This window comes from Canis lupus, chromosome 5 (assembly GCF_003254725.2).
Source record: "Canis lupus dingo isolate Sandy chromosome 5, ASM325472v2, whole genome shotgun sequence".
Taxonomy (NCBI): Eukaryota; Metazoa; Chordata; class Mammalia; order Carnivora; family Canidae; genus Canis; species Canis lupus.
Window position 1 is genome coordinate 54,904,540 of NC_064247.1, and position 23,156 is coordinate 54,927,695.

Genomic DNA, 23,156 nt, shown 5'->3' on the forward strand with positions numbered 1-23,156 from the left:
ACCCTGCCTTCTGCCTCCAGCCTGACAGAAGGCAGGGTCACCCCCGCTGGGAAGGATTAGAGAGGAGGCGGGGCACCCCAACTGCTGGGCCCTGGGTCGCTCCCACCCCAGCCCCACCTGTTCCAAGCGCAGCAGCAGCCCCTCCCCTGGCTACTGTGAAGAAGCCAGCAGCTGGCTTTACGCCTGAGGACCCCTGCCTTGGTTGTGGGACGTCCTGGTTTGAGTCCAGTCCTGCTGTGTGTCCTTGGGGAGCCATCCTCCCCTCTCTGGGCCTTAAGTGCTTGAGAGGGCTGTCGAAACAAACCCCTGGCTGCTGGGAAACTGGGAAACTGTCACCTGGGCTGTCTCTCCACCTCCCCACCATGGACGCATGCACACACAAGCCTCCCCCGACAATTGCCTGGCCTGTGTGAAAAGGCCAGGGCAGGAGAGAAGGGGAGAAAAAGGCCTTTTCTTCTTGCCAACAGCACCTCCACAAAGGTCAGGCTGTGCTCCTGCCCCGCCCGGCAGCCAGCCTGGTGCCTAACGTCTGCCCAGCGGCAGATGACCGCGCGGGGCTCCTAGCAACCGCGGACAAAAGGTTACTCCTGACGTGCCGGGCACGGGCTGCGTGCCGGCTGCGGGCCCCTCGCCCTCCCTCCTGAAAGGGAAAACAAAGTTGCGGCAAGGCCTGGCGCGTGTGCCTGTGTGCGCGCGTGCGGGCCTGTGTGCGTCTGCACACTCGAGCCGCCTCTCCGCCCCTCCGAAAAACGTGAACTCCGCGTGTCGCCGTAACTCTCGCTGATGAAATGGAAAGTTGAACATAAATCAGTGTCTGCCGCCCTGTTAGCTCTGCATCAGCAGTCAGTGCCTGGGAGATTTGCTCGGTAACAAAGCACCCGGCTGCTCCGCGGGCCTCGACCGCCCCCTAACGCGGAGCCGGCCCAGCACCAGGGAGCTCGGCCACTGGGCACCTCTGCCTCCCCGCCGGGGACCCCCAGCCCCGGGCCTCTGCTCCCTCTGTGGGGAGAGGAAGGGGAGCGTCTTCCGGAAGGACCCTTGGGTCTAGGAGGCCTGGACTCATTCTTGCTGCTGCTCCTTAAGCCCCTGGAGACCCCAGGCTGTCCCATCTCTCCCCCTGAGCTGTAAGCCGACTCAGATCTCTGACTTTTATGGATCCCGTCCTTAAGGATTGGCAGCCCCTTCACTTCCGTGTGCTCAAAACTTGGGCTGATTTATCCTTTTCCCCTTCAGTCCTGGGTTTTCTCTTAGATTTTCCCCTGTGTCTGAAAGCTGTCCCAGTACACCGACTATCCCCCCGCCCCCCGCAAGATCCTCCCCCACCTTTCAGGAGGATGGGGGAGCCCCCTGTGTTTTTGTTTTGTTTCTTCATACTTAGCCAAGGGGGTAGACCCTCCTGTGTTCCTGCTTCCACCTTCTGTGCAAATCATGCTGAGGTTTTTTATTTTTCCCCCTTTAAAAAAAAAAAAAGGTCAAATTCCTCAGCCCTTGTAGCAGAAGAGATTGGAGGAGGAGAATTCCAGTGGAATCCTATAATAACATGCCTTGGCATTATGTGGCTCAGGGTAGACCCCCCTGAATACGATCACACCATGCTGAAAGGAAACTGCCCTTCGGGGAGCCGGGGCTGGGCCAGGGGGCTGGACCGGGGTCAGAGGGCTTTCTCACATCTTGCCGAGTGCTAATTGTGAGGTGCTGTCCTAAGGGCTGGGATATAGCAGCAGATCCACAATGTGGGTTTGGGGTTCATGTCCTGTTTCTGCCTAAATTAACTCCTCAGCCGACCTTTCCTGGACAACTCCCTCCCCCAGATGAAGGCCCTCAGATAAATGAAGTCCTTGAGCCAGGCCTACTTGTCATCCAGCAAGTCTCTGTCTCTTGCCAATACCAAAATGGTGGGATTACACTTGGTAAGAGTATGGCCAGGGGGCAGGTGACAGCTTCTATGAAGTGTCAGTTCCATGCTGGGTGCTGAGCTACCCTGGGGGCTGCCTGACCAGGGGACACCACGTTAGCTCTGTATGCAGTGCAGTGATGAGGAGGAGCAGAGCATCAGCCCTGGGAGAGGCTTCCTACAGACACCTCTGAAGAGGGCAACACAAAGCATAGTGTTTGGACTTTTTTTTTTTTTTTTAATTTTTTTATTTATTTATGATAGTCACAGAGAGAGAGAGAGAGAGAGAGAGAGAGAGAGAGAGAGAGAGAGGCAGAGACATAGGCAGAGGGAGAAGCAGGCTCCATGCACCGGGAGCCTGACTTGGGATTCGATCCCGGGTCTCCAGGATCGCGCCCTGGGCCAAAGGCAGGCGCTAAACCACTGCGCCACCCAGGGATCCCCGTGTTTGGACTTTGGAGCAAGACACCCCAGTGCCACTTCCTGGCCATGTGTCCTGGGGGAGGTTACCCGACCCCTCTGGGCACTAGTCTGCTGCTCCTCCACAGAGGAGGTCATTCAACAAATTGCAATGTCTTCTCTTTGGAGCTCTGTAAAGGACTCTACATAGAAACATTTACTCGTGTTCAGTGATGGTTTATCACTGCCATGGGAACATGACCCATTGGCTTCAGGATCCATATTGATCAGCAGTCAGAAGCTGAGCACCTGAGCCCCTGGAGCTCATTCGCCATCCCCCTCCTCACCCTCTCTGAAGGCCTTCCATCCTACCTGGAGGCCCTGAGGTCACGTGGCCTGGGCTGGCATGTCGGCTGCCTTGAAAAAGACTGTTAACCTATCCGAACTTTATTGTTTCACCTGGTGTTGGGAGTGAAGATAGCCCCAAACTCTTGGGCGCTTGTGAGGATGCCATGAAATGAGGCCCACGAAGCCCTGCCTGATGCCTGGGGTGGCTAAACACTCAGGATTCTGTGTTGTGGATGCATGTATGTCCTGGGGCTGTTCTTTCCCTCAGAGCTAGGGGTCAGGGTGGGGCTAGGTCTTGTAGCTCATTCAAGGGCAAGGGCCACAGTAAGAATTCTTCCAAGAAGTAAGTCTTAGGGACTCAGCACAGCCTTGGGGGCAGTGATGTGCGGGAGAAGTTCTGGGTATTTTCGAGATTGATTGGCTTTTTAGTACTTAGCCCTTCTGTTAGACTGATGTATATGACACCTACTAAGCCCCAGGCCCTGCTTGGTTCTTTTAATGTGTATCTCACTTAATCCTGCCCTACCTGGCTTAACTCCTTGTTCCTTGGTCCACCCAGTGGGAACTTACAGGGGAGGTAGAGACAGGGAAGCAGGTTGTATGTCCAGGAGCTTCTGATTCTGTTCCTGCCGGGCTCATTAATAGGAACTCCTTATCGTGAGTTGATGTCAGCTCCCCCGCCTAGGGGGCTGGGTCTTTGCCAGTCATCCTGAGTTTTGTCACTAGTGGATCTCACCTGGGAGTTTCAGCTCCCCACCTGTAAAATAGGAACAGCTTCACCAGCTATGAGTTTGGAAATGTAGTCGAATAAAAGGTAGATCAGACATCTGCACAAGCCCTTCTTTCCAGGGGAGGTGCTCAGTCATCTGTTCCTTCAGCGATACTCAAGCAACAGCTTTCTGCCGTGCCATGCTGGCTTCCAGGGTCGGGAGGCCAAGCAGAACCTGTCTGCAGGTGTTCACAGTCCACAGGGCCGACCCCAGCCTGGGCTAACTGCAGGCCAGCGGGCAGCTGATTCCCCTCCCTGGAGCGCTCTTCCTGTTGATGGCATCCCTGTGGTAGAGAACTAAGGTCCAGCTTCTTGGTAGGACACAGTTCTTTGTGATCTAAGCCCTGCTGCCTTCACACCATTACTGAACGAGCTGTTGATCCCCCAGGACAGGAGGCTAGGCTGAGACCCAGCCTCCGTTCCTCCAGCCCATCTGTGTGGCCTCTTCTCCAGACTGCATGGTTCTCTCCTCCCCTTCTCGAAGTCTTTCAGTCTCGGGTCAGTTTTATTCAAGAAGACTTTGACAAAGTCTTGCCCTGTCCTTGTCCCAAGGTCAAAAAACACATGTCCCACATGTGGATCTGATGAAGTACCTCTTCCTCAGAGTAGTTATAGTATCTGGTCCCAAGAAACCTACTCTGCAGTTATGGAAAGGCTCTAAGAGTTTAGAGACCTGTAGTCTGTTCTGGAGCAGCAGCTTTACCTTTCTGGGCCATAGTCTGCCCACCTGTAACACCCAACATCAGGAGGATTGCATGGGAGGTGCAGTGAGAGAAGAGATCTGGCTCCTGTCCCCTGAGACATCAGAGGCTTTTGGGGCAGAAGAAATAAGTGACCACTTCAGGGGTCAGACGATTCCCGCAGAGTTTGCTGAAGAGCACTGAGCATCAAGCAGGGCACTTAAGGGGCATGCTTCTAGTATGAGACTCTGGGCAGTTAAGGAGGCAGCATGCCAGGATCGGGGTCATAGGAAAATTTCGCCAAAGAAAGGGGCTCCTGAAGGATTGCTCGAGGTGGGGAAGATCTGAGCCACAGCTTTGCATTATCATCAGCCTCCCTTTGGTGAGGGCTAGTTCCCAGCACTGGACTAAATACTTGACTCCCAGTATCTCAGTCGTCCAGCTCTCTGGGAATGGGTGGGGCATCCAGCTTTACAGGCCAGGTGAGCAACTGTGGTGGGGATGGAGGGACTGCAGATGATGCTCCTAGACCATGAATCCGGGGTTCATTGAACAGCACTCGTGCGCGCGCCCCCCCCCCCCCCCCCCCCACACACACCCCAAGCTGGCCTTGTGCTTCTTTGAGGCACTCCAGGTTACATAACCCACTGCGGAGTAGCTGTGGGCAGGCTTCCTAAACCCATTTCTTCCCAGAGTCCTGCCTCTTTCCTTTGCCCCATCCTGTTGCTTCTCCTTAGCTGAGGAAGGACAATGAGATCTTGGGCCATTCCCCAAGCTGCTTCCTTCAGGGAGGAGGTAACATGAGACCACCCAGTCATCCAGGGAGCTGCAAACCAAAGGGGAAATCTTGGCTGACTTTCCTGTTCTCAGCTCAACCCTCTTCTGCTCATTGTCAGTAGGGGGTGAATTCTTGCATCCTGGATGCGTAGCTTCCAGAGTCCCCTGTCTCCCTTTCCTGGTTGGATATGATGAGATCTTTACTCTCAGAATTGTCTGTCAGGGTGTGAAAGGGTAGGGGGATGAAGGCTGCATGCGTGCGTGTGTCCAGAGATCCTAAAGCAGAACAGGAATTCTCTGGGTGGATGAAGCCCTGCCTTTTTAATGTGCGCTTCGCCTTCACCAATGCTGATGTGATTAACAGGGGAGCCTTAGCACTGGTGAGAGGTGGTAGGGAGGCTGGTGGGCAGGAGTAGGATGCATCTTTGCAGCACTCTCCATTTTCAGAGTAAAGGCAAGCTTTTGGTTGTAGGGGATTTGGTTCTCTTAGCAAAGTTAGTTGTTCCCGGGGATTGGCATGGTTCTGGATCCCAGGTCAGTCTCTACTACCTCTCCAGCTTACCTACAGAGTTGGTCTGTACAGCCATGAGTATACGTCGTGGGAAGAGAGGTTTACTATCTGGATCCTGGCTAGAAACCCACATGGTGGCTAGGCCTGGGTATTGGAAACCTTCCCCTGGGTCCCAGCTCCTCTGCCAACATTAAAGAAGGCTAGCTATTCAGGGCTAGAGTATGGCTTAAAGGGAGAGCAGGTACATATTCCATGTGTAGTGTCCAGAAAGCTATGAACTCTGTCTTCCACTGGCCACAAGTCTCGATTTCTAACTTGAGAGACACAATAGAAGCATCTTTGGAAAGGAAGGGAATGGATGTGTGATTCCCAAGACCTCAATCTGATTGCCAGTCTTATGCAGGAGCTCGGAAAGGTTAATGACCTGACTTTTCCATCCAGAGGTCCCAGCCCCAGGGTCTCCACCTGGTGCATAAGGCCCTCCAGCATTATGCCCACGCTGCCTCTCCGGCATAGGCTCCCGTCTTTCAGCCCAGAGTCGCCTTTTGTTTCTTCTCTGCCAGAGGACACCTGTTCATCCTTCCAGGCCTTGCCTGAATGTGATGATGCTGTAATTGCTGTCTCTTGCTCTCTGGTATACCTGGCTCCTTGTCTCTGTTTGGTCATAGTTAAACTGCGGTCTCTCCCACCAGCCTGGGATTCTTTCAGGGAGGTCTGCAGTACTGTTTATTCATGTATCTCCAGCACTTAGCACTCCCTCCAGGGTGCTAGGACCCAGTGGCTTGATGCACGCCTGCTAGACTGGGTCCTGCACACGTTCCGCAGATGCTTTTTCCTGTGTCCCTGGAAAGGGTGCCTGATTATGTAGATGCAGGCACATACAAAGAATCTCTAGCAGGGGGGCCCCAAAGCTTTAGAGCCACCTCTCTTGTCCCCCACCCTATCCTGACCGTAGCCATTCAAGGTAGAGCCCTGCCCCGAGATAACCCTAGAGCTAATTCACTGTATAGGAGAGGGTCAAACAGTGTGAACTTGCTGAAAGAACTTAGGGCTGCAGTTGAGCCCCCAGAATGTTCTGTGCTGGCATTCGAGGGACTAGCTCATTTCCCAGTATTGTGGTGAGAATGAGACTGGGGAGATGATCAGCAAGGAGATACTCTGGGACCAGCCAGGGGATGGGAATGCTGTCTATTTTGTTATAGTGATGAAAGGTCATTTTGTTTAAGACCAGTGGTTACAAAAACCAGGGCTACAAGAGTGGCCATGTGGCATCTTGGTAGGAGAAATAGAGCTCAGGTTTGCTGACCCCTGGTCCAGAGCTCATTTCTGTTCAGTGGGAAAAATCATGGCTCTGATAAATAATACTGTAATGTCATTGGACTGCAGTTTTCTTATTGTCAGTAGAGTTAATCTTTGTTTCATTTGTCTTATTGGAGGGATTTAAGGTAAAAAATCAGAAAAGTAGATATAACACTGTTTTATTTTACCTCGACAATTTTAAAAGACCCCAGTTTTTTTCCCCCTCTTCAACCTTGAAAGCCATTACCTCTCCCAAGGGTCAGCAAGCATTTTCTGTGAAGGACCAGATAGTAAATATTTTAGGCTCTGTGGGCCATCTGGTCTCTGTCACAGCTCTGCCACTGAAGCATAACAACAGCTCTGGACAGTACACAAATGAGCATGGCTGTATGCCGATAAAACTTTATTTACACAAACAGGCAGCAGGCCATCTTTGGCCCTGAGCCATAGTTTGCCTCCTCCTACCCTTGCTCAGCATGGTGGCTGTGCTTTTGGGGTCCTCGCACTGCAGCTGACCCCACCTCCATCCTGGGTATGTAGTGTGGTGCAGGGCACTGAACCTGGCCCTGGGACCAGAGAGACGGGGCTCAGTCTTCCTGTCTACACATAGGGTTGGGGAAAGAGGCCGGGGGCGGTATGTGCCAGAACTCTGCATTAGGTCTTGGACACTGCCACTACTTTCATTTGCCACACTTCCTCCCTTTGTTTTGAAAAACCATTGCCTGCTGATTCTGCGTCTCCGTCTCTATGGGGCAAGCGTGCCTCATGTCTCTTGAGAACATTTGCTGAGCACCTTCTGTGAGTGTCTTGGCGCCAGATTCACACGTATGCGGACCTCTCGCCCTTGTCGTCTGCCCAGCACTGTCCTGGCTCCTCAGAGCGGTGCAGGGAGAAGGGGAGGTCATCTGGGGCCTTTGCTCAGACAGAAATCAATGAGTCTTCTGCTGATCTTTGCACAGAGTGGACCATGGTGGCTGTGTAGATTGCTGATAGTCTGCAGAGGTGACCCCAAGAGGGAGACGTTGTGTACTGTCCTGCTCCCTCTAACTGATGGCTTCCCCACCATCCCAGGAAGATGGGCCACCACCACTTCACCTCTCTCTGGCAATACCCATTCTCCTTGTCTGGTGCCCCCAGGGGGTCATGATTCTTATGGACTCATTTCCCAGGTAGCCAACAGCCCCTGACTTGGAGCTCTCTGGGGCTCATGTCATTGGGTGGGCACACAGATGGCCCAGGCTCCCTCTGCCCTTGAGTTGGTAACTTCAGTTCCATTTCTGGCCCGTACCTCTCACACACACACACACACACACACACACACACACACACACACACACACACAAGCATGTGTGTCTGCTTTCACGGAGGGGACAGTTAGAGACAGGATAGGAAAGCAACTATGCAAGCCATTGCCAACTTTGTTCCCATAGGGTCAAAATAAAGGAATAACTTCCTCTGATGAGGTACAGGTTAAAGGGGAGGGTGGTTACAGCTCCCCGCTCCCTCACCCAGCCAGGTGATCAGGTTCGTGCTCCAGGGACAAAGCAGACTGTGTTCACAGACATGGGGTGTCTGTAGCACTAGGGCACACCTTGGCCCTCTCCCCAGAATGGGTTTACAGCATTTTCTGTCAGCATTTGTGTCCAAGGAGCAAATTGGATTGTCTGCCACATGCCTTTTACCATGTGTGTAATTAATGTAATTTTATATTCACTCAATTAAAGTGACACCGCCCAACAGGCAGATTACACAGGCCCCTAATAATGCAAGTCGTCTGTTTCCACTGCCGGTCGATAACCTCCCCACCCCAGCCTTGCCAGGCCAGGGGCCAGTGGCCCCATGAGTGAGGAGAGATGGGGATGGGTGGAGTGTTTGGTCTCTGAGCCACCTAAAACTTCCAAGGCCTTCCCCTAAGGCCTTCTGTGAAGATACAAGACAAATTTGGCCAGAGGTGAGCACCTAGCAGCTCACAGAGTACTCTCATGGTTTCCCTGTGAGGAACATGTCACCTGAATTCTCCCTCCTTATAGATGAGCAGCCCAAGGATCAGGGATATAAGGCAGGACTCCAGCCCGAGGCCCCTGGGCTTTGGGGCCCAACGCTTGGCACTGGCCACAGCTCGTCCTCATTTGCTCACCTCTGCACCCAGAAAGCCTGGAGTTAAGTCTCAGCTCTGTTTTCCTGAGGGTCTGGGAAAAGGCAGCTTTGGGGAGCGTGCAGTGGTGCTGGGGGAAGGATCGGGGAGTTTTGGAAATACTAAACTTGGCATATAGCTTTTATTACTTTTCAGCTTAAAAAAAAATCACTGTGGGTTTTTTTGTTTTGTTTTGTTTTTTACTTTTAATTTTAAAGGACTCTCTTATCTGTAAGAATCTTTAGTTCAGAGGACCAGCTTGGTCACCCTGTTGGTACTAATTTTTCTTCCTGGTTCCTTAAACTCAAAGGTGTTAGGTATGTCCACCCCGGGGTTGGCTGACCATGGCCATGGGGTCTGCCTGTCGGCCAAGCCTTGCTGCCCTGTTCGGGCCCTGACCGGGATGTCTACATGGGGTAGAAGGTAGTGCTCATGCTCTTGAGCAGCCTGTGTGGCTTCTACAGATGAGACACGATGTGTGGGGAAGACACCACGTGTTGCGGAGAGCACTTGGGGCAGAGCAGGCTTCAGGAAGGAGAGGGGGTGTGGGCTCTCAGCAGGCTGAGAAGAGTGTTCCGGGCAGAGCAGGCCCAGCTCCAGCTTTCCCTGTACACAGGCAGCGAGTGGCCACCAGAGCATGAGGTGCGTGACTGCGGAAGCCTGGGAACCTCCCTGGCTCCTAGCGCCGTCTGCAGCACCACCCCACTGCTATGTCCCTTTCTCCTGATGAGGAAACTGGATTCACGTTGTATCCTGAAGGAGCTGGGATCAGATGCCAGGGCTGTGGAGCTGGAAGCTTTCCTTATGCTTCATAAGCCCATCTACCTCTCGAGGATGGCTTCAGGTGAAGTACAGGGACTCAGCCCACCTGTGACCTAGAGGCCTAAGTGGCCCCTGCTGATGCTCTGAAGTACCTTTCTGCAGAGACCTTGGGTCTCTCATGCTGTGGGAGTGTTCTGTTCCCCACCATGCCTGTGATGGCAAAGGCTCTTTCACTGAACTTTCCATGTCCAGGGTTTTAGTGAAACAGCCCAGTGTTTGCTTCGATCACACCCATAGCAGAATCTCTCTGGGCCCTGCATAACTGGCTCTCAGAGGCGGCTAGATGTAACACTACCCAATGCTAGAATTGGAGGAGAAAGAATAAAAAGGAAGTGCGGGAGTTCTCTATCTCCGGTCAGAGACCTTGGGACTGCCTGAGACAGAGTGGCAAGTCCATTACAGGGTCTGGGGCAGAATGAAGGCCCAGGCAGGAAGTGGGCACATTTGCTGCTGCTTTTTCCCAGACAGGTTGCAGGGTTCCCTGATTGGGGTCTCACCCTGGGTGCACATCCCCCTGCTGTCACCCCAGAGGGGGGGCAGTGCACTGCAGGGAAAGACTTGTGACCAGTCCAGGGACCTCAGTTCTCATCCAAGCTCCCTGGTGGCCAACATTCTGTGGATAACTCTGGCCCTCAGTTTACCTGTCACCGTCTGTTGGACCCCATGGCATTTTAAACCGACACTTGAGCTTGTTTGTCACTGTGTCCTCATCCTTCTCCCCAACTAGCCTGGGAGTTTCCAGGGCCAGATGGGTCTGATGCACCTCTGTGACCCATCCCCAGGATATGGGGCTAGCCAGGCACCCAAGGCCAGCATCTAGAATATGAATGTGTGTGGCTGAGTGACGAGTTGCACCCACACGTCCTTCAGCCTCTTGGACTTGTTCCTCTCTGTTCCTTATGTGCCATGTGTGGCACGGAGGCTCCGCTGGTGGGCTTGTGAGAGTAGTGGGTCAGCTCAGGCCACCTGGAACTCTAGAATCAGACTTTGAGGCTGGTTCCACTGCTTGATAGTTTCTCAGTGGCCTTACTCCTCTGAGGTGTGACATGGAGCGACAGACAGCCTTTCCAGAGAGGAGTTCAGGGTTACACGAGCTAACGCAGGTGAAGGCCACTCCCACTGTGTGGGACATGTGACTTCATTATTATTCCCATTTAACCGACTGCAGAAGAGAAACCCTGTTGGTGGCAGAGTCTGGATTTGAACCCTGTTTTTTCCAAACCTTGTTTCCTTACCTACAATGGACAGGAACATGATTATCCTCAAGAGATCCCTGGGCTGGGGTTAGATGTGGCTCAGCCACCAGCGAGTTCTCTGTGGGCAGGTCACGCCTCTGCCCTCAGCATCTCTTTTCTCTCCTGTGAATGAAGGACATTGGAAGAAGTGATGATCTGTCAGGGTCACCTGACAGTCTGCGGGCAGGTGGAGTTCTTCCCAAGCTTCCGGTGGGACCCCCAACTCACCTAGCACAGTACTCTGCATCGCAGATGCCTGCTGATGACTACCCGCTCTGTGGCGTGCTGGGAGGGGGTTAGGCAGTTCCCGAGACAGAACGCCTCCACAGTCTAGGTGGAGCTGGACTTCGAGGTTCTTTTTGGCCAAACAGGCTTTCAGACACCTAATTTGGATTCTTCTAAAGTTTTCAGCAAGTAGAAGCTGGGAAGGCCCCATGGAGGAGCCGTCCTGTGTGGGAAAACTCATCATCAGTGTTGACTCCTTCCTTCTCCCACCTTCTACCCTGAACTTCTCCCCCTGCCTGCCAGGTCTTATCAGTTTGGGGGAGAGAAGAGACCAACATAACCACAAAGGTCAAAATTCTCAAACAAGATCCTTTCTGGTCTGCCTCCTATGTAGCCTTTTGACCAAGTGGGTAATGAGTTGAAAAGACCACAAAGTCTGTTTTCTCTACACCTACCTGTTGATCTCTCCTTGAGGATGCTTGGTATGAGAGAGAGATGTTTTATTGGCCCCACTAAACCACAGGGCAGCAAATTCTGTCCCTCCTTGTGGAAATGGGAAAATGTCTGTCTTCTTAACAGAAGCAAATATTTCCAGTGTGGTGCCCTATTCTCTCTCCTGAGAATGTGCCAAGTGTTTAGGGTCCCTCCATGTGCTGTCACATACCATCTCGGGGACAGAGTCCAGACACAGAGTGGCAGACAGCTCCAGGCTGAGTGGAGGTAACAGAGATGTGGAAGATGGAGGATGGAACTTTGGCTAGATGTGGGTAGCCATTGGGAACTGATAGGCTTCTGACTTCATGGAAGAAAAGCTTCCAGCTCATAGAGCTCCCAGTGGTCCTTGGGGCCATGCTGGGAAATACACAAGCAGTCTGGTCAGCACCGACCCTGGGGTGGGAGACGAGTGCTGAGCTTCACCTGTCTTGAGATCTTGGTGGGGTTTTCTCTCTGGATAACTGCTAGCCTAGGCTAGGGTTCTCTTGTTTCAAACCCTGGCTCCAAGTTACTGGGGGAGACTTCTGAGAATGCCACTTCCTCCCTAGACTTAATAGCCTACTGGCCAGAGAAGTTGCTGAGCTGGCCGGAGCCTCACTGACCAGCCGCATGCTCCCAAGCCCTTAATATTCATTGGCCGTTTGCCTTGAGGAGCTACTTGGAGGCGAGCTTGTGCGGCATCCACTCACTGAGAGTCCAGCCAGGGAGCTTCTGAAGGAGGTAGAGAGGTGAGGCGCACATACCAGCCTGCCCTCTGGATGTTGGGGGCGGGGGGGCCGAGCAGCCAGAATCCAGGGCTGAGAGACAGCTTGGGATGGCCCTCCAGACCCAGTTTCAAGCATTGGCCCTTAGTAGGGACTGCCAATGACTGAGGCCCCCTGTGGGGGCCAGACACTCTTGGGTGCTTTCTTTATGTTTTCTACAATCAGTTATTGACTCGGCCACTACTTGCCTCCCCTGGCTAATGGGGCCACAGGTGTGGGGTCCTGCCCAGAGACACACTGCTCTCTCTAAGGAAGCACTGGGTCTTACCAGGGAGGGCCACGAGGGTTGGAGGGAGGAGGCGCTCCTTTCTTGCCAAGAGCTGGGAACCGACAGAAGGCCTTTTGCCCCCTCTTGGCAACTGGACCTCACCCTCAAACCCTCTTCTTCCGTTCTTTTTATTTTTCTTTTTCTGGGGGTTGGCTTTGAATTATCTTATTTTGTTTACATTGCACCCAAGTTTCATGGTACAAAAGACTTGCAGGTGCAAATATGTCCCGCCTTCATTAGCTTCCCCTCCCTTTTTAATTTATGTGATTTCAATTTTCCTTCCCTGTACTGTTAATTAGGGGACCCTCTAATCAGTGCCATTATCACAGTGGTATTCATGTTTAGGAAAGCCGCTAAACAAATGCTTGCAAAATTGCTAAATGGCTAATTAATGTCTGTTAATTAAGAAAATTGCTCATGGTAACAAACCATGCCGTTGCTGGCAGCCGCTAGAAAGACACACACTTGTTGAAATTAGTAGCATGGCAGGTAGGGGAACATCTGCTCTGCAGAGCTCTCCGGAAGTGAGCAGCCCCTCACTTGGCCAAGAAACTCCAGGCCTGTCCTCAGTGGCACCCCTGGCTTCCCATACGGCACCTGCACACCTCTTCTCTGGGTCTCCAGGCCCACCGGCTGGGACCCACCCCTCTGCCCTGCCCCTCTGCCCTGTCCCAGCTCCCCGCAGTTTGCTGAGCAGGCAGGAGGCTGGGCAGCCTGGCTTTGAAGGAGAAGGCTGACAAAATCCTTCCTGCATCTCAAAGATTCTCTCTCCATCTCTCCTCTTTAATGCAACCCCCCGCCCCCTGTGCAGGTTTTGAATTTTTCTCAAACGTGACTTCCACAAGTAATGACATGCTCGAGGGCAGAGAAGAGTGAATTAGGGCACTTTCTTCAGCAACAGCACCAGGGTCCAGCTCTGAGCATCCCAAGTAGGAAGGAGCTTCCAAGATGGGCTTTTTGTCCTTTATGATTGACCCACAGTAGGAAATATGTTTGATTTTGTGAACCAGTATACATAGACACACGTATGTATAAATGTGAAAAAAGTTAGTGAGAAATACCTGCCTTAAAACACATGGAGCTGTTAGTTTCTTTTCTTTTGTCCCAGGTTTATAGAATACGATGGTTGCAGCCCACTAAATTGATTCCTCCACCCACTAATGGGTTGCATCCCAGTTTGACCAACCACATGGTTTAAGTGAATTTTCCTGCCCATCTTTTTAGGGTGGGGGTAGTCAAGGTCAGCATAGCCCACGGTTTCTGGAGTCAGCTTGGAACCACAGGTGGCTCACCGCCAACTGGAATGGAAGGCCCAGCCCTTCCACATTTCCACCCACGCAGCAGTCCCAGACCACCAGCCCCATCCCCCTAGCTCCTCTGCACCTGCCTGCTTGAGCTCTGGGCTGCAGGAGCCTGGGTGAACCTTGCATCCATCAGGTGTCTCATCCTGGCTCTGCCATCTACCAGTTGTGTGGCTGTGGCCAGATGCCTTCATACCTGGAGATCCAGTTTCCTAACTGGTAAAAAAGAATGAGAAACCCCACTTCATGGGGCCATTTTTAAGTGAAGGTGAATTAGCAAAGTTTTCCGAGTGGGTGCTCGGTAATGGTCCGTCCTTTTGTTTCCTTGTTTGATCTCTGGCACAGCCTGACTCTTCCTGTCTATTCTTGTGCACCCATCAGGCCCCCTGCCCTCAGTAGACTGGCCTGGGAGCCCGCATCCTATCTCTATCCCCCCCTGCCCCAGCCCGCCCTAGACTGGGAGCTCCCAGAGGGCAGGGCCTCTCTGGGTTCTTCTGCGCTCAGAAGTGGCCCTTGCACACTTTGCAGAGCAGGTGCACTTGCTGTGCCTCACTGTGCTCTCTGAGCCCATCACAACCAGCGTATTTAACATGGCAAACTCTGCTCCAATGGTAGACGGTGCCCGGGCCCCTGCTCCTGCGTGCTTTGACAAAGGAGCTGGGTTTCATTCTCCATCCCTGTAAAGCACCCCGTGAGTGTGTTCATCGGCTTCTCTCCCTCCTGCTCGCCACCTACACTGTTGAGCCTGCGACCCAAGCAGCCGCGCACACCTCCCCACCAATCAGAGCCCGCCGCCCGCCCGCCCGCACGCCCGCCGCCTGCCCTTCGTTTTGGTTTAATTTTTGTTCTTTTAAGCTTCTGCGCTTCTCCATGTGCTGTGATCTATAACCTGCCTCTACTGTCTGGCCTCACAGGGTCCTCCGGGGTCACAGCCCTCGCCGCACGCACAGCCTCCACCTCACAATCCCAGCAGCATGATGGGACCCCACAGTCAGGTAAAAGCACTGTGGCTCGCCTGCCCGCCGGGGGGCGCGGGGCACGAGGAGGACAGAGCCAGCAGAGGAAAAACAAAAATCAAAATGTGCTCTAGCCATGGTTTTCGAGTCTTTATTGACAAACGAAATATAATAATAATAATAATAATAATAATAATAATAATAATAAATATTCCCCCCCCCCCCCCCCGAAAATAGTCTTCATTCCTGGGACATCACACCCCGCTTAGATATGAAACCAAAAGAAAAGCAAATCTATTTCTGTGACCTTGTCAGTGGCCTTTGCGTTTTTGTTTTTTCCTCTCTCACTTTTGGTTTGGTTTTTTGAGTTTGGTTAACCATTTGTCCGTAACCGAAGCTGCATCCCTAGCCTTTTCTGTGTGCACTCTCGCTGCTGAGAAAGCTTTCTTGCCCATTGCCCTGCATAAGTTAGGGAGCCCGCTGGCCCCTTTCTGTTCTCATTATGTTTGCCCCCCTGAAATCCTCGCTCCCCTCCCCACCCACCTTTTGTCAGTGGTTTCTGTGTGTGCGTGTGCGCGCGTGTCCAGCTTTATCCGCACACCCTGAACATTTTGTGTACAACTCCCTTTGTGAGTCTTTATTTGCCCCTCCCGGGAGCAGAGGTTTCTTCCTTTGCCCTGCACTGCTCTAACTGCTCTTCCGCGTCCCGTGCCAAGTCCCAGCCACGCTCTCCTGCCACCCAGAATAGATCTCCATGGGCAAGTGCCGAGTCAGGCTGTGCCCTCTGCATCTATTGTTCCCTCTGCCCAAAGGAAGCTTTGCCCAGAGGGAAGAGGCCACCGAGAGAAAGAGAGTTTAAAAGATCACCAGTTTTAACAAAACTGGACTTTGTGGAGTGGAGTGCTTTCGTGTTTTCGCTGTGCAGAAGTGCAGGCTGTCATTGAACTAATTCCCTATAATTGCAGCCTTTTATGTCACCGCGATACGCAGGCGGCCCCAGGCCCCCGATCAGAATGGGAAACCAGGTACTGTACCTTTTCATGTTCTCTCTCCCCTTACCCAGCTACCCTTGGCCCCAGTTGGACTTTGACTCAAAGCAGAATTTGGGGAAAGAACTGGGAGGTGGAGGGGCAGGTTGGAATGCAGGAAGTAGCTTACAGGTGGGTCCCTGGGGCGGGCCCTGTGTCCACTCCGTGTCCACAGTACAGCCCCTCTCACAGCATTTCACCTACCTCTCATTGGTGGGCTTTGGACAGCTGGCTCTGGAGTTCAGAGGGCAGCAGCAGAAGCAGCCAGGATGGGAATGCAGGGTTTCGGCTATTCTAGAGAAGGTGGTAATGCCCCTGCCCCTCCCTTCCAGCCCCTTCTTGGAAAAGGGTCTTCCTCCTTAATGAAGTTAATTGACAACGTGCATTTTTTCCTGGAAGCTTTTGAGAATTGCCAAGGCTGGTAAATATAATCCTGCTATTAAGGGGAGAAATGGCCCATAGGAATGCTTAGATCAGGAGGCTGGATGCAGCAGAGCAGGACATTTGTGAGTTTTTAAGCAATGTCTGCCTGTTTCCCAGACCCAACTCCAAACAAGAAAGGATTTGTTTGTATAATTAGAAAAGTGGTCTGCTTACGGGGAGGGCTTCTCAGCCTGGGGTTGTGTGCCTTGTGCTGGCCCATTAGGGTTGGCAATTCTAGGTGGTCTGGAGAAATCGGCCCCCATGCCACCCTCCATAGTTCAGCTTATTGTGGCCCGGGGAGCAGTGGGAGGAAGCTGGAGAGGTAACGATAAAGTATCTTTGGCGATGAAAGATTGAAAAGAAACTTAAATGTTGGGGAGATTGCTTTTCGTGCCAAAGTGTTTTTTATACATAATTCTTAGAGTGACCCTGCAAAAGCCCCTCCAAAAATTTGACGGCATCACCAGCGCGTCCAGCCCCTTTGCCCTTGGAACTTGGGAGTTCAGTGACCAACTCGAGTGGCTTGATTGTTTCTGTTCTCCAGGCTCTGTAAGAAAGGCCCCCAAGTACGAGCTCCAGGGCCCAAGGAGAGACCATCATAGAAAGGGACTTCCAGTTGTAGAGTTGAATTGTCGATCAGGTTTCCGATGACTTTTTTTGCTCTCCAAAAAGTCTTTTGTTTCCTCTTTCTGTGACATGAAGGAGAGGTTCAGACAAGGGTTAGAGACCCAACTTTTTAACAAGGAGGGGGACCCTTGGGTATGTCACAGATGAGGAAACAGGATTCTGGGAAGTCCTGCAGTAAGCCAGATCAAGCTGGTCTGCAGCTCTCAGCCCAGGGCTGATTTCCTCTGCACCTCACCCACTTCGGTTAGCTTTCCGTGTAGTCCACATGCTGCCTCGGTCACCAGCGGGGGCCTCCCCTGCCATCACGTGCACAGGCCCCAGCAGCACCTTCTCCCGCAGCATGTCCAGGGGCTCTCCATGGCCTGAACTGGCCTCTGCCCCGTGGAGAGAGCAGATGCTTCCGTATCATCATTATGGCCTTTCCTCCAGCAATTAAGGGACACGAGAGGAAACATGTATGTTCCTATTTATCAGTTAAGCATGAACAAGTGCCCAAGAGAGCAAATGGAGAATAAATCCATCATCTGCACCTCGAGTTACAAACCAATTGTCCCAACCCTCCCCCTCCCCACCCCCTTCGCCCTTGCCCTATTGGAAATCTATACCGATTTTCCAGTTTTCTCCAAACTCAAGAAATGTTTGCCCTCCAGGAGGGGTGTGCCCTTCCTAGATTTTGTACCTGGGGAGTTCGTGGCGAGTGCCTCAGTTGGGGCTGCAGGTTGAAGAGGAGGCACTGTGCCACTCCAGTGAGCTCAGTCCTCCCCTGTGGCAGGTGGAGGAAGCAGAGGCAGCAGGACTTGCTCAGGTTCATGGGGCCCCCTGTATTAGGGTAATGAGAAAGGCACTTTGGGGGACAAGAAGCTAAGGATCATTAACCTGTTCCCTAAGCCTTACAAGGCCATCTTCCCACCTGCTTCCCTAGTGATAGTTTTGGGATTGTATATAGAAAAAGCATTGCTGTTTTTCAAGCGATTATAGGTGAGGGGGTGATGAACCCTGGGGGTCAGCCGGGCTGTACATGTCCCAGAGGAGCCCCCGCCGGCCCTGTGGCTGACTGGGGGACTGGGGCAGGCAGCTGGGTGACCGTGCAGATGTGGTTGGGATTTGTCCCTTCCCTGGGCAGACGCTTCCTGTGGCCGCCCCACAGTGCTATAGCAGAGGCACTGGCCTATTTCCAGGAGCCTGTGGGGCAGCCCCGGAGCGTCACCTTCCCGAGCAGGCTCCAAGAGAGCACACAGTATGTGCTTGCAGTCCCCTATATAAGCAGTTATTTTGCTTTCTTCCATTTGAAGGCTTCAACTTTCTCTGTATAAGAGCCTTTATCTTTGTTCTGGCACATCTGCCTTCGCTTGTAGAGGGGGCCGGGATTGTCCCGTCCCCTCCCTGATCGGGGTCGCTCCAGTGAGGGAGGGAAGGAAGCAATGCCCAGGCTCCCTCTGAAGCTGCAGGCAGCCCTGCTCTGCTCCTGACCCAGCAGGGTTAGGTGGGGCCCAAGGAGGAGCTTCCTTCGAGAACTGTCCTCACTGGAGTACTGAAGAGGGAGTGATTGCCCAACCTCCACGGCTGCTCCATCAGGGTTGGGTTAGGGGTATTCTGTGACCTGGAGGGTCCCCGGTCTACTTTCCCCCATGCTGGGATCTCCCCTAAACCAGATGGCCTCAGAGGCAGGCCTGCCTTTATCCTCTCAGGATCCTGTAACCAGGGTCTAGAAATAACCCAGATCCCCAAGTGGCCAGACACAAACTACTCCAGTGACTCAGACCTTGGGAACTTGGGGAGAGGAAGCAGGGCTGGGAGAAAGCAAGAGGTCAGAAGAGCTAAGACCCAGGGGTAGAGGGACAGACTGTGAGTACCCCCAGGCACTGGAAACTTTCAGCAGGTCCTCCCACAAGCACACACGAACATATACCCCATTCTGAAGCTTGGGACAACACTGAGAACTAGTTTCTTTGCTTCCCATCACCTCATTCCACAGCTGGTTTAGAGTTCCCTGCTGGGCTGTCCCCCCCAGCAGCAGTCAGGGCTGGGGATGGGGTGGAGGGCTGTCCCTGTCCCAGGTGCCCGGCCTCTGAGAAGCACTGGCAAATGCAGATGGGAAAAGGTGGTCAGTTTTCACAAAGGCAAGGGCCTCGGTTTCATCCTGAGGCATAGGGTTCTAGAAGCATACTTTCCTTCCAGCCCTGCTGCTGTGTTTTTCTTTTCTTCCCGGTTGCCACTGAAATAACTTCAGTCGCAAGTAAATCACTTTTAATAGGTTTTCACAGTGAGTGTGCCAAGCGTCACTCAGGAGACCCGTGGCACCCTGTCCTCACCTTCTTAATAGCAATCACACCAGCATCTGCCACTTGCTCTAGGCTTTAGGGAATAGGTTCTCATTGGGCATCCTATTCCCCACTCTCTGGGAGGCCTCCTTTTCACCCCTTGGGTCAGAAGGAGGCATTTCATATGGAGGACGAAGACTGGGTGGGAATCCTGAGTGCTTCTCCTGGCTCTGCCAGTAGGTGACTGGGGGCTGTTGGGGCTCGGGACCTCAGTTTCCCCATCCAAATCTCAAAGGCCACCTCCTCCCTAACTCCCCTGTAAGAAGACCCTGTGTAGTGATAGGATTTTTAGCTAGCGGGTCTCCTGGACCCCACACTTGAGGGGAAGGGATAGAGTGAGTTACATCTCCATGGGGTGAAGGAAAAACAGGGTTCGGCTTGAATTGCAGTGGCTGGGGTTTGGGAGGTGAGCATGGGGGACAGGCTGCCGCTGAGGGGTGTATGGCAGGCAGCGCGGCCAAGGTGAGGCTGAGCTCTGGCAGGAGCACAGATGCATGGAGGCAGCAGGATGTGTGACGGTTCCTGTCCCAACACATGCTGCACCCTCTGCTGATAACAGCTTCAGTGCCGGCCACTCCTGGGGACCTCACCCCCAGCCCCAGCCGGGAGGTCAAGTTCTCGAGTGCCCCCAGATGGGTAGTGAAAGGGCCAGGGCAGGTGGGCATGTCTCTTTTGTCCCCAGCCACTCAGCACAGATCTCACGTCTCTTTCAGCCTCCGGGAGGAGTTCCTGGGACCCAGCCATTGCTGCCCAATTCTATGGATCCCACCCGACAACAAGGTAAAGGGCCAGGCGGGGCCTCCCACAGCTCACAGGGAGTCTGTCCCATCCGCCCCCGCCACCACCTCACAGTTCACCTACTTTCTTGTGCAGGGCACCCCAACATGGGAGGATCGATGCAGAGAATGAACCCTCCTCGAGGCATGGGGCCCATGGGGCCTGGCCCACAGGTAACCACCTGTCTGTCTGTTCATCTCCCTGGCCATCTGTGTGCACCCGCCTACTCTCCTCCTTCCATGGTCTGTCGGCCTTTCCATGTCACTCACCTCGCAGGGGTCCCCAGCTGCCCTCTCTGCACACGGCCAGGAGCAGCCCCCTGTGGCAAGCAGCAGGCCAAGTTGAGGGGCCCTCTGGGAGGCAGGGGGAGATGGACAGCCAGGTTGGTGGATCCTCCCATGGGCAGGGTTTGAGGAATTTGGAAGGTGGAGGGTCTGGTACCGGAGCAGTGGTGTGGATCCTCCAGGAATCCCAAAGCCTTCCTGTCCTGGGTCCTGAACTGGCTCGGGGTCCTAGTGACCCGAAGGCAAGATAAAGGAGGGGCCCTAGTTCAGCCCGCAACGGACTCATCATTTGTCTGTCCTTGGGTGAATCATTTGACCTCGAGGGGCAGGTGGGCCCTAATAGGCCTTGGTTCCCCACCTGTTTGATGTGAGAGGAAGAGGAAATGTCTCTATATCTGTGGTTCTCAGCAATGCCACCCCAACTGAGAGGAGGCCAGGCCGGCCAGGGCCCCCAATACCCACTTGAACCCAGGGCTTTTGCTGGTTTCATGCCCCGGCTCCAAGCTAAGATTTCTTCTGACCAGAGAGGTTCCATTGTCAAAAGGGACACCTCAGAAATCTCTGGAAAAAATGATGTCAAGTGCCCTGTCTACTCCTTGTGACCTAGCCCCATGCCTCACAGGTACAGGGTCCCACAGGACCATCCAACAGGGGGTCTGACAGGCCATTCCTGTTCTCGAACCTTCTCATGGTTAGATCCCACTCTTCTGAGTGTTTGAGAGTGGTTCTGTTTCCTGTAGTAGCTGTGGCAGAGAGTTTGCTGATCTGACTATCTAAAAGAACCTGGAAGTCTAAATAAGGAGAGGGGAGTTTCGTTTAGTGAGATCAGGAGGGTTTTGCTGTAGGGTGTTCCTTCCTTTTTCTGCCCTGCCTGGAAGCCTGCTTGTTTTTGGGGTCCGTCTCCCTGACTCAGTGTACAGATGTTTGCGTTCTCTGGGCCCTTCCTCAGGTTTCTGGTTCCCTGGGGGAGGGGGAGTGCTCCCACGCACAGGCCTGCAGACACGTGCCCTGCTTTTGTAAGGAGAGGTGTCTGCCCACACCCAGAGTCCTCCGCTCCATCTGGAGTTGTATTTACAGCACACCCAGCCCACTGCTTTCTTCTCGGTGGTGGCTGCAACATCTGTGGTGCTGAAAGATTTTAGGGAGGTCCTTGTCTCCTCTTGGCCCCATAATCCTAAAAGGAAGCAAGCCCATACCAATTGCTGCTCTGGTTTTCTTGTTTGTTTGTTTTCTTTCCTCAAATTCCCCAAAGCTTGTGTTTTCATGAGTTCCTTTTAAGCCACCAGAGCGGCCCCTTCCTGCCATGTGGGTGTTTTGAGCTGACCTCTGCAGGGTGGCTGTGCTGAGGAACTCCTGGGAGGGGCAGCAGTGTCTGAAAGCAGAGTGTTCCCTCTCCTGAGTCCGGAATCTGTAGGTCCCTCAGCTGCCCATTAGAGATGCTCTTGGGGTGGACAAGCAAGTGATCTTGGACTTCCACATCCTGGGGGATCTGGGGACACAAGAGGATGGACTGGGAAGGCCCCCACCCGCCCCTCTGGGCTCTTGGAGGCTTAGCAGCTACATCTGTAAAATGGGAAGGAGACCAGCATCTGCAGAATAGGAAACGCTCAAAGGGGGAGGCTCAAGTTCTCGGCATGACGGTTGGCATGGGGTACTCTTAGTAAGTAGTCTGTGTCTTCCAACTTGGGGACTTAAAATTGGTGTTTAGGACTCTGATTGCCTGGGTTTGATGATTGCTTTGAGTCATGTGTGTTTTTGTTTTTTTAATTTTTTCTTCTGGCTAAGGCCATTAACAGAGTTAAGCCTGTATTAATAATACTGGGGTTCTGAAAGCTGGGAATGGATGTCAGCTGATTGAGAGCAGAGTATTCTGTAAGTTTAGGACTTCCTCCTAGCCGAGCAGGTGTCTCGTCATGTCCCTGACCAGCAGTCTGGCACACTCTCGTCGCATGCTTTAAAGAGGTGAGGGTCCCAAAGGCTGAGGTCTTGCCAAAAGAAGGCCTCTTGGGCCCATGTGGCTCTCCTGGCTTCACCAGGCAGGGTGCGAAGTCAGAACTCTCCTGGAGGTCCTAAGAGGGTTGACCGAGAGGGAAGGGAGAAGCTAGCCCCGGGATGAGGCCAGTGGATGCACCCCCTCCCCCCTGAGCCTCAGGGGCTCTGGAAATGTCTTATTTTTTATTTGACTTTATCGAATCAGTAGAGAGACCCTAAAGTGCTTTGTCCATGTCTCCCATACTGCTCTGGGTAGAGTGCAGTCTTAAATCTCTGAGCCACATCTCCCTTAGAACAACCCAGAATGTCTGCCCCCTGCCCCCCACTGGGGGCAGACAGGCCTGGCCTGGTTTGGGACAGGTTTGGGGGTCATCCAGGGAGCGGGCACTATAGAGCCTGAGAGGGCAGGAACACCCTACCTCCTGCTCTGGCCCTTTCTTGTCTATCCCCTGGGGGTGCTTTCTTGGTCACTCCCAACAGACAGGAGAGGGACGAACTCAGAACTCAGTGCTGGAAAACTTGGTTCCAGCCGCAGCTCAGCCGGCTTGGGCCTCTAGTCCCTCATCTGCAAAGTGGGCAGCTGAGTGATCACCTCACAGAGCCCACGGTAGGTTTGGCAGAAACAGCATAAGGTGCCTGCAGGGTGTTCACGCACCCCACTGTCTCCCTAGACCTGGGCTCAGGGAGGGAGTCCTGTCTCTGCCACAGCCTGGGCTGTTAGAAGAAGAGACTAGACTAGCCCCTTGAAGCAGCCTTTGCTAAGCACCACTGCAGGCACAGTGCCAGGCTGAGAACAGAGACACCCAGGTGGGAAACCGTCAGCCTGC

General features: G+C 53.3%; 1 protein-coding gene across 7 annotated transcripts in view; it reads left to right on the top strand.

Annotated features, from left to right (window-relative positions):
- Positions 1-23,156, top strand: part of SSBP3 (single stranded DNA binding protein 3) — a 164,342-nt gene that overhangs the window by 123,536 nt on the left and 17,650 nt on the right. For 3 of the 7 annotated variants that reach the window (XM_025427720.3, XM_025427721.3, XM_035716468.2), the window contains 2 exons: positions 19,990-20,056; positions 20,150-20,226. In XM_025427720.3, the coding sequence (XP_025283505.1) occupies positions 19,990-20,056; positions 20,150-20,226 (144 nt within the window). Of the gene's footprint in view, positions 1-14,835; positions 14,917-15,842; positions 15,903-19,989; positions 20,057-20,149; positions 20,227-23,156 lie in introns of all 7 variants that reach the window. The other 4 variants (XM_025427714.3, XM_025427716.3, XM_025427717.3 and 1 more) reach the window with 2 other exon arrangements.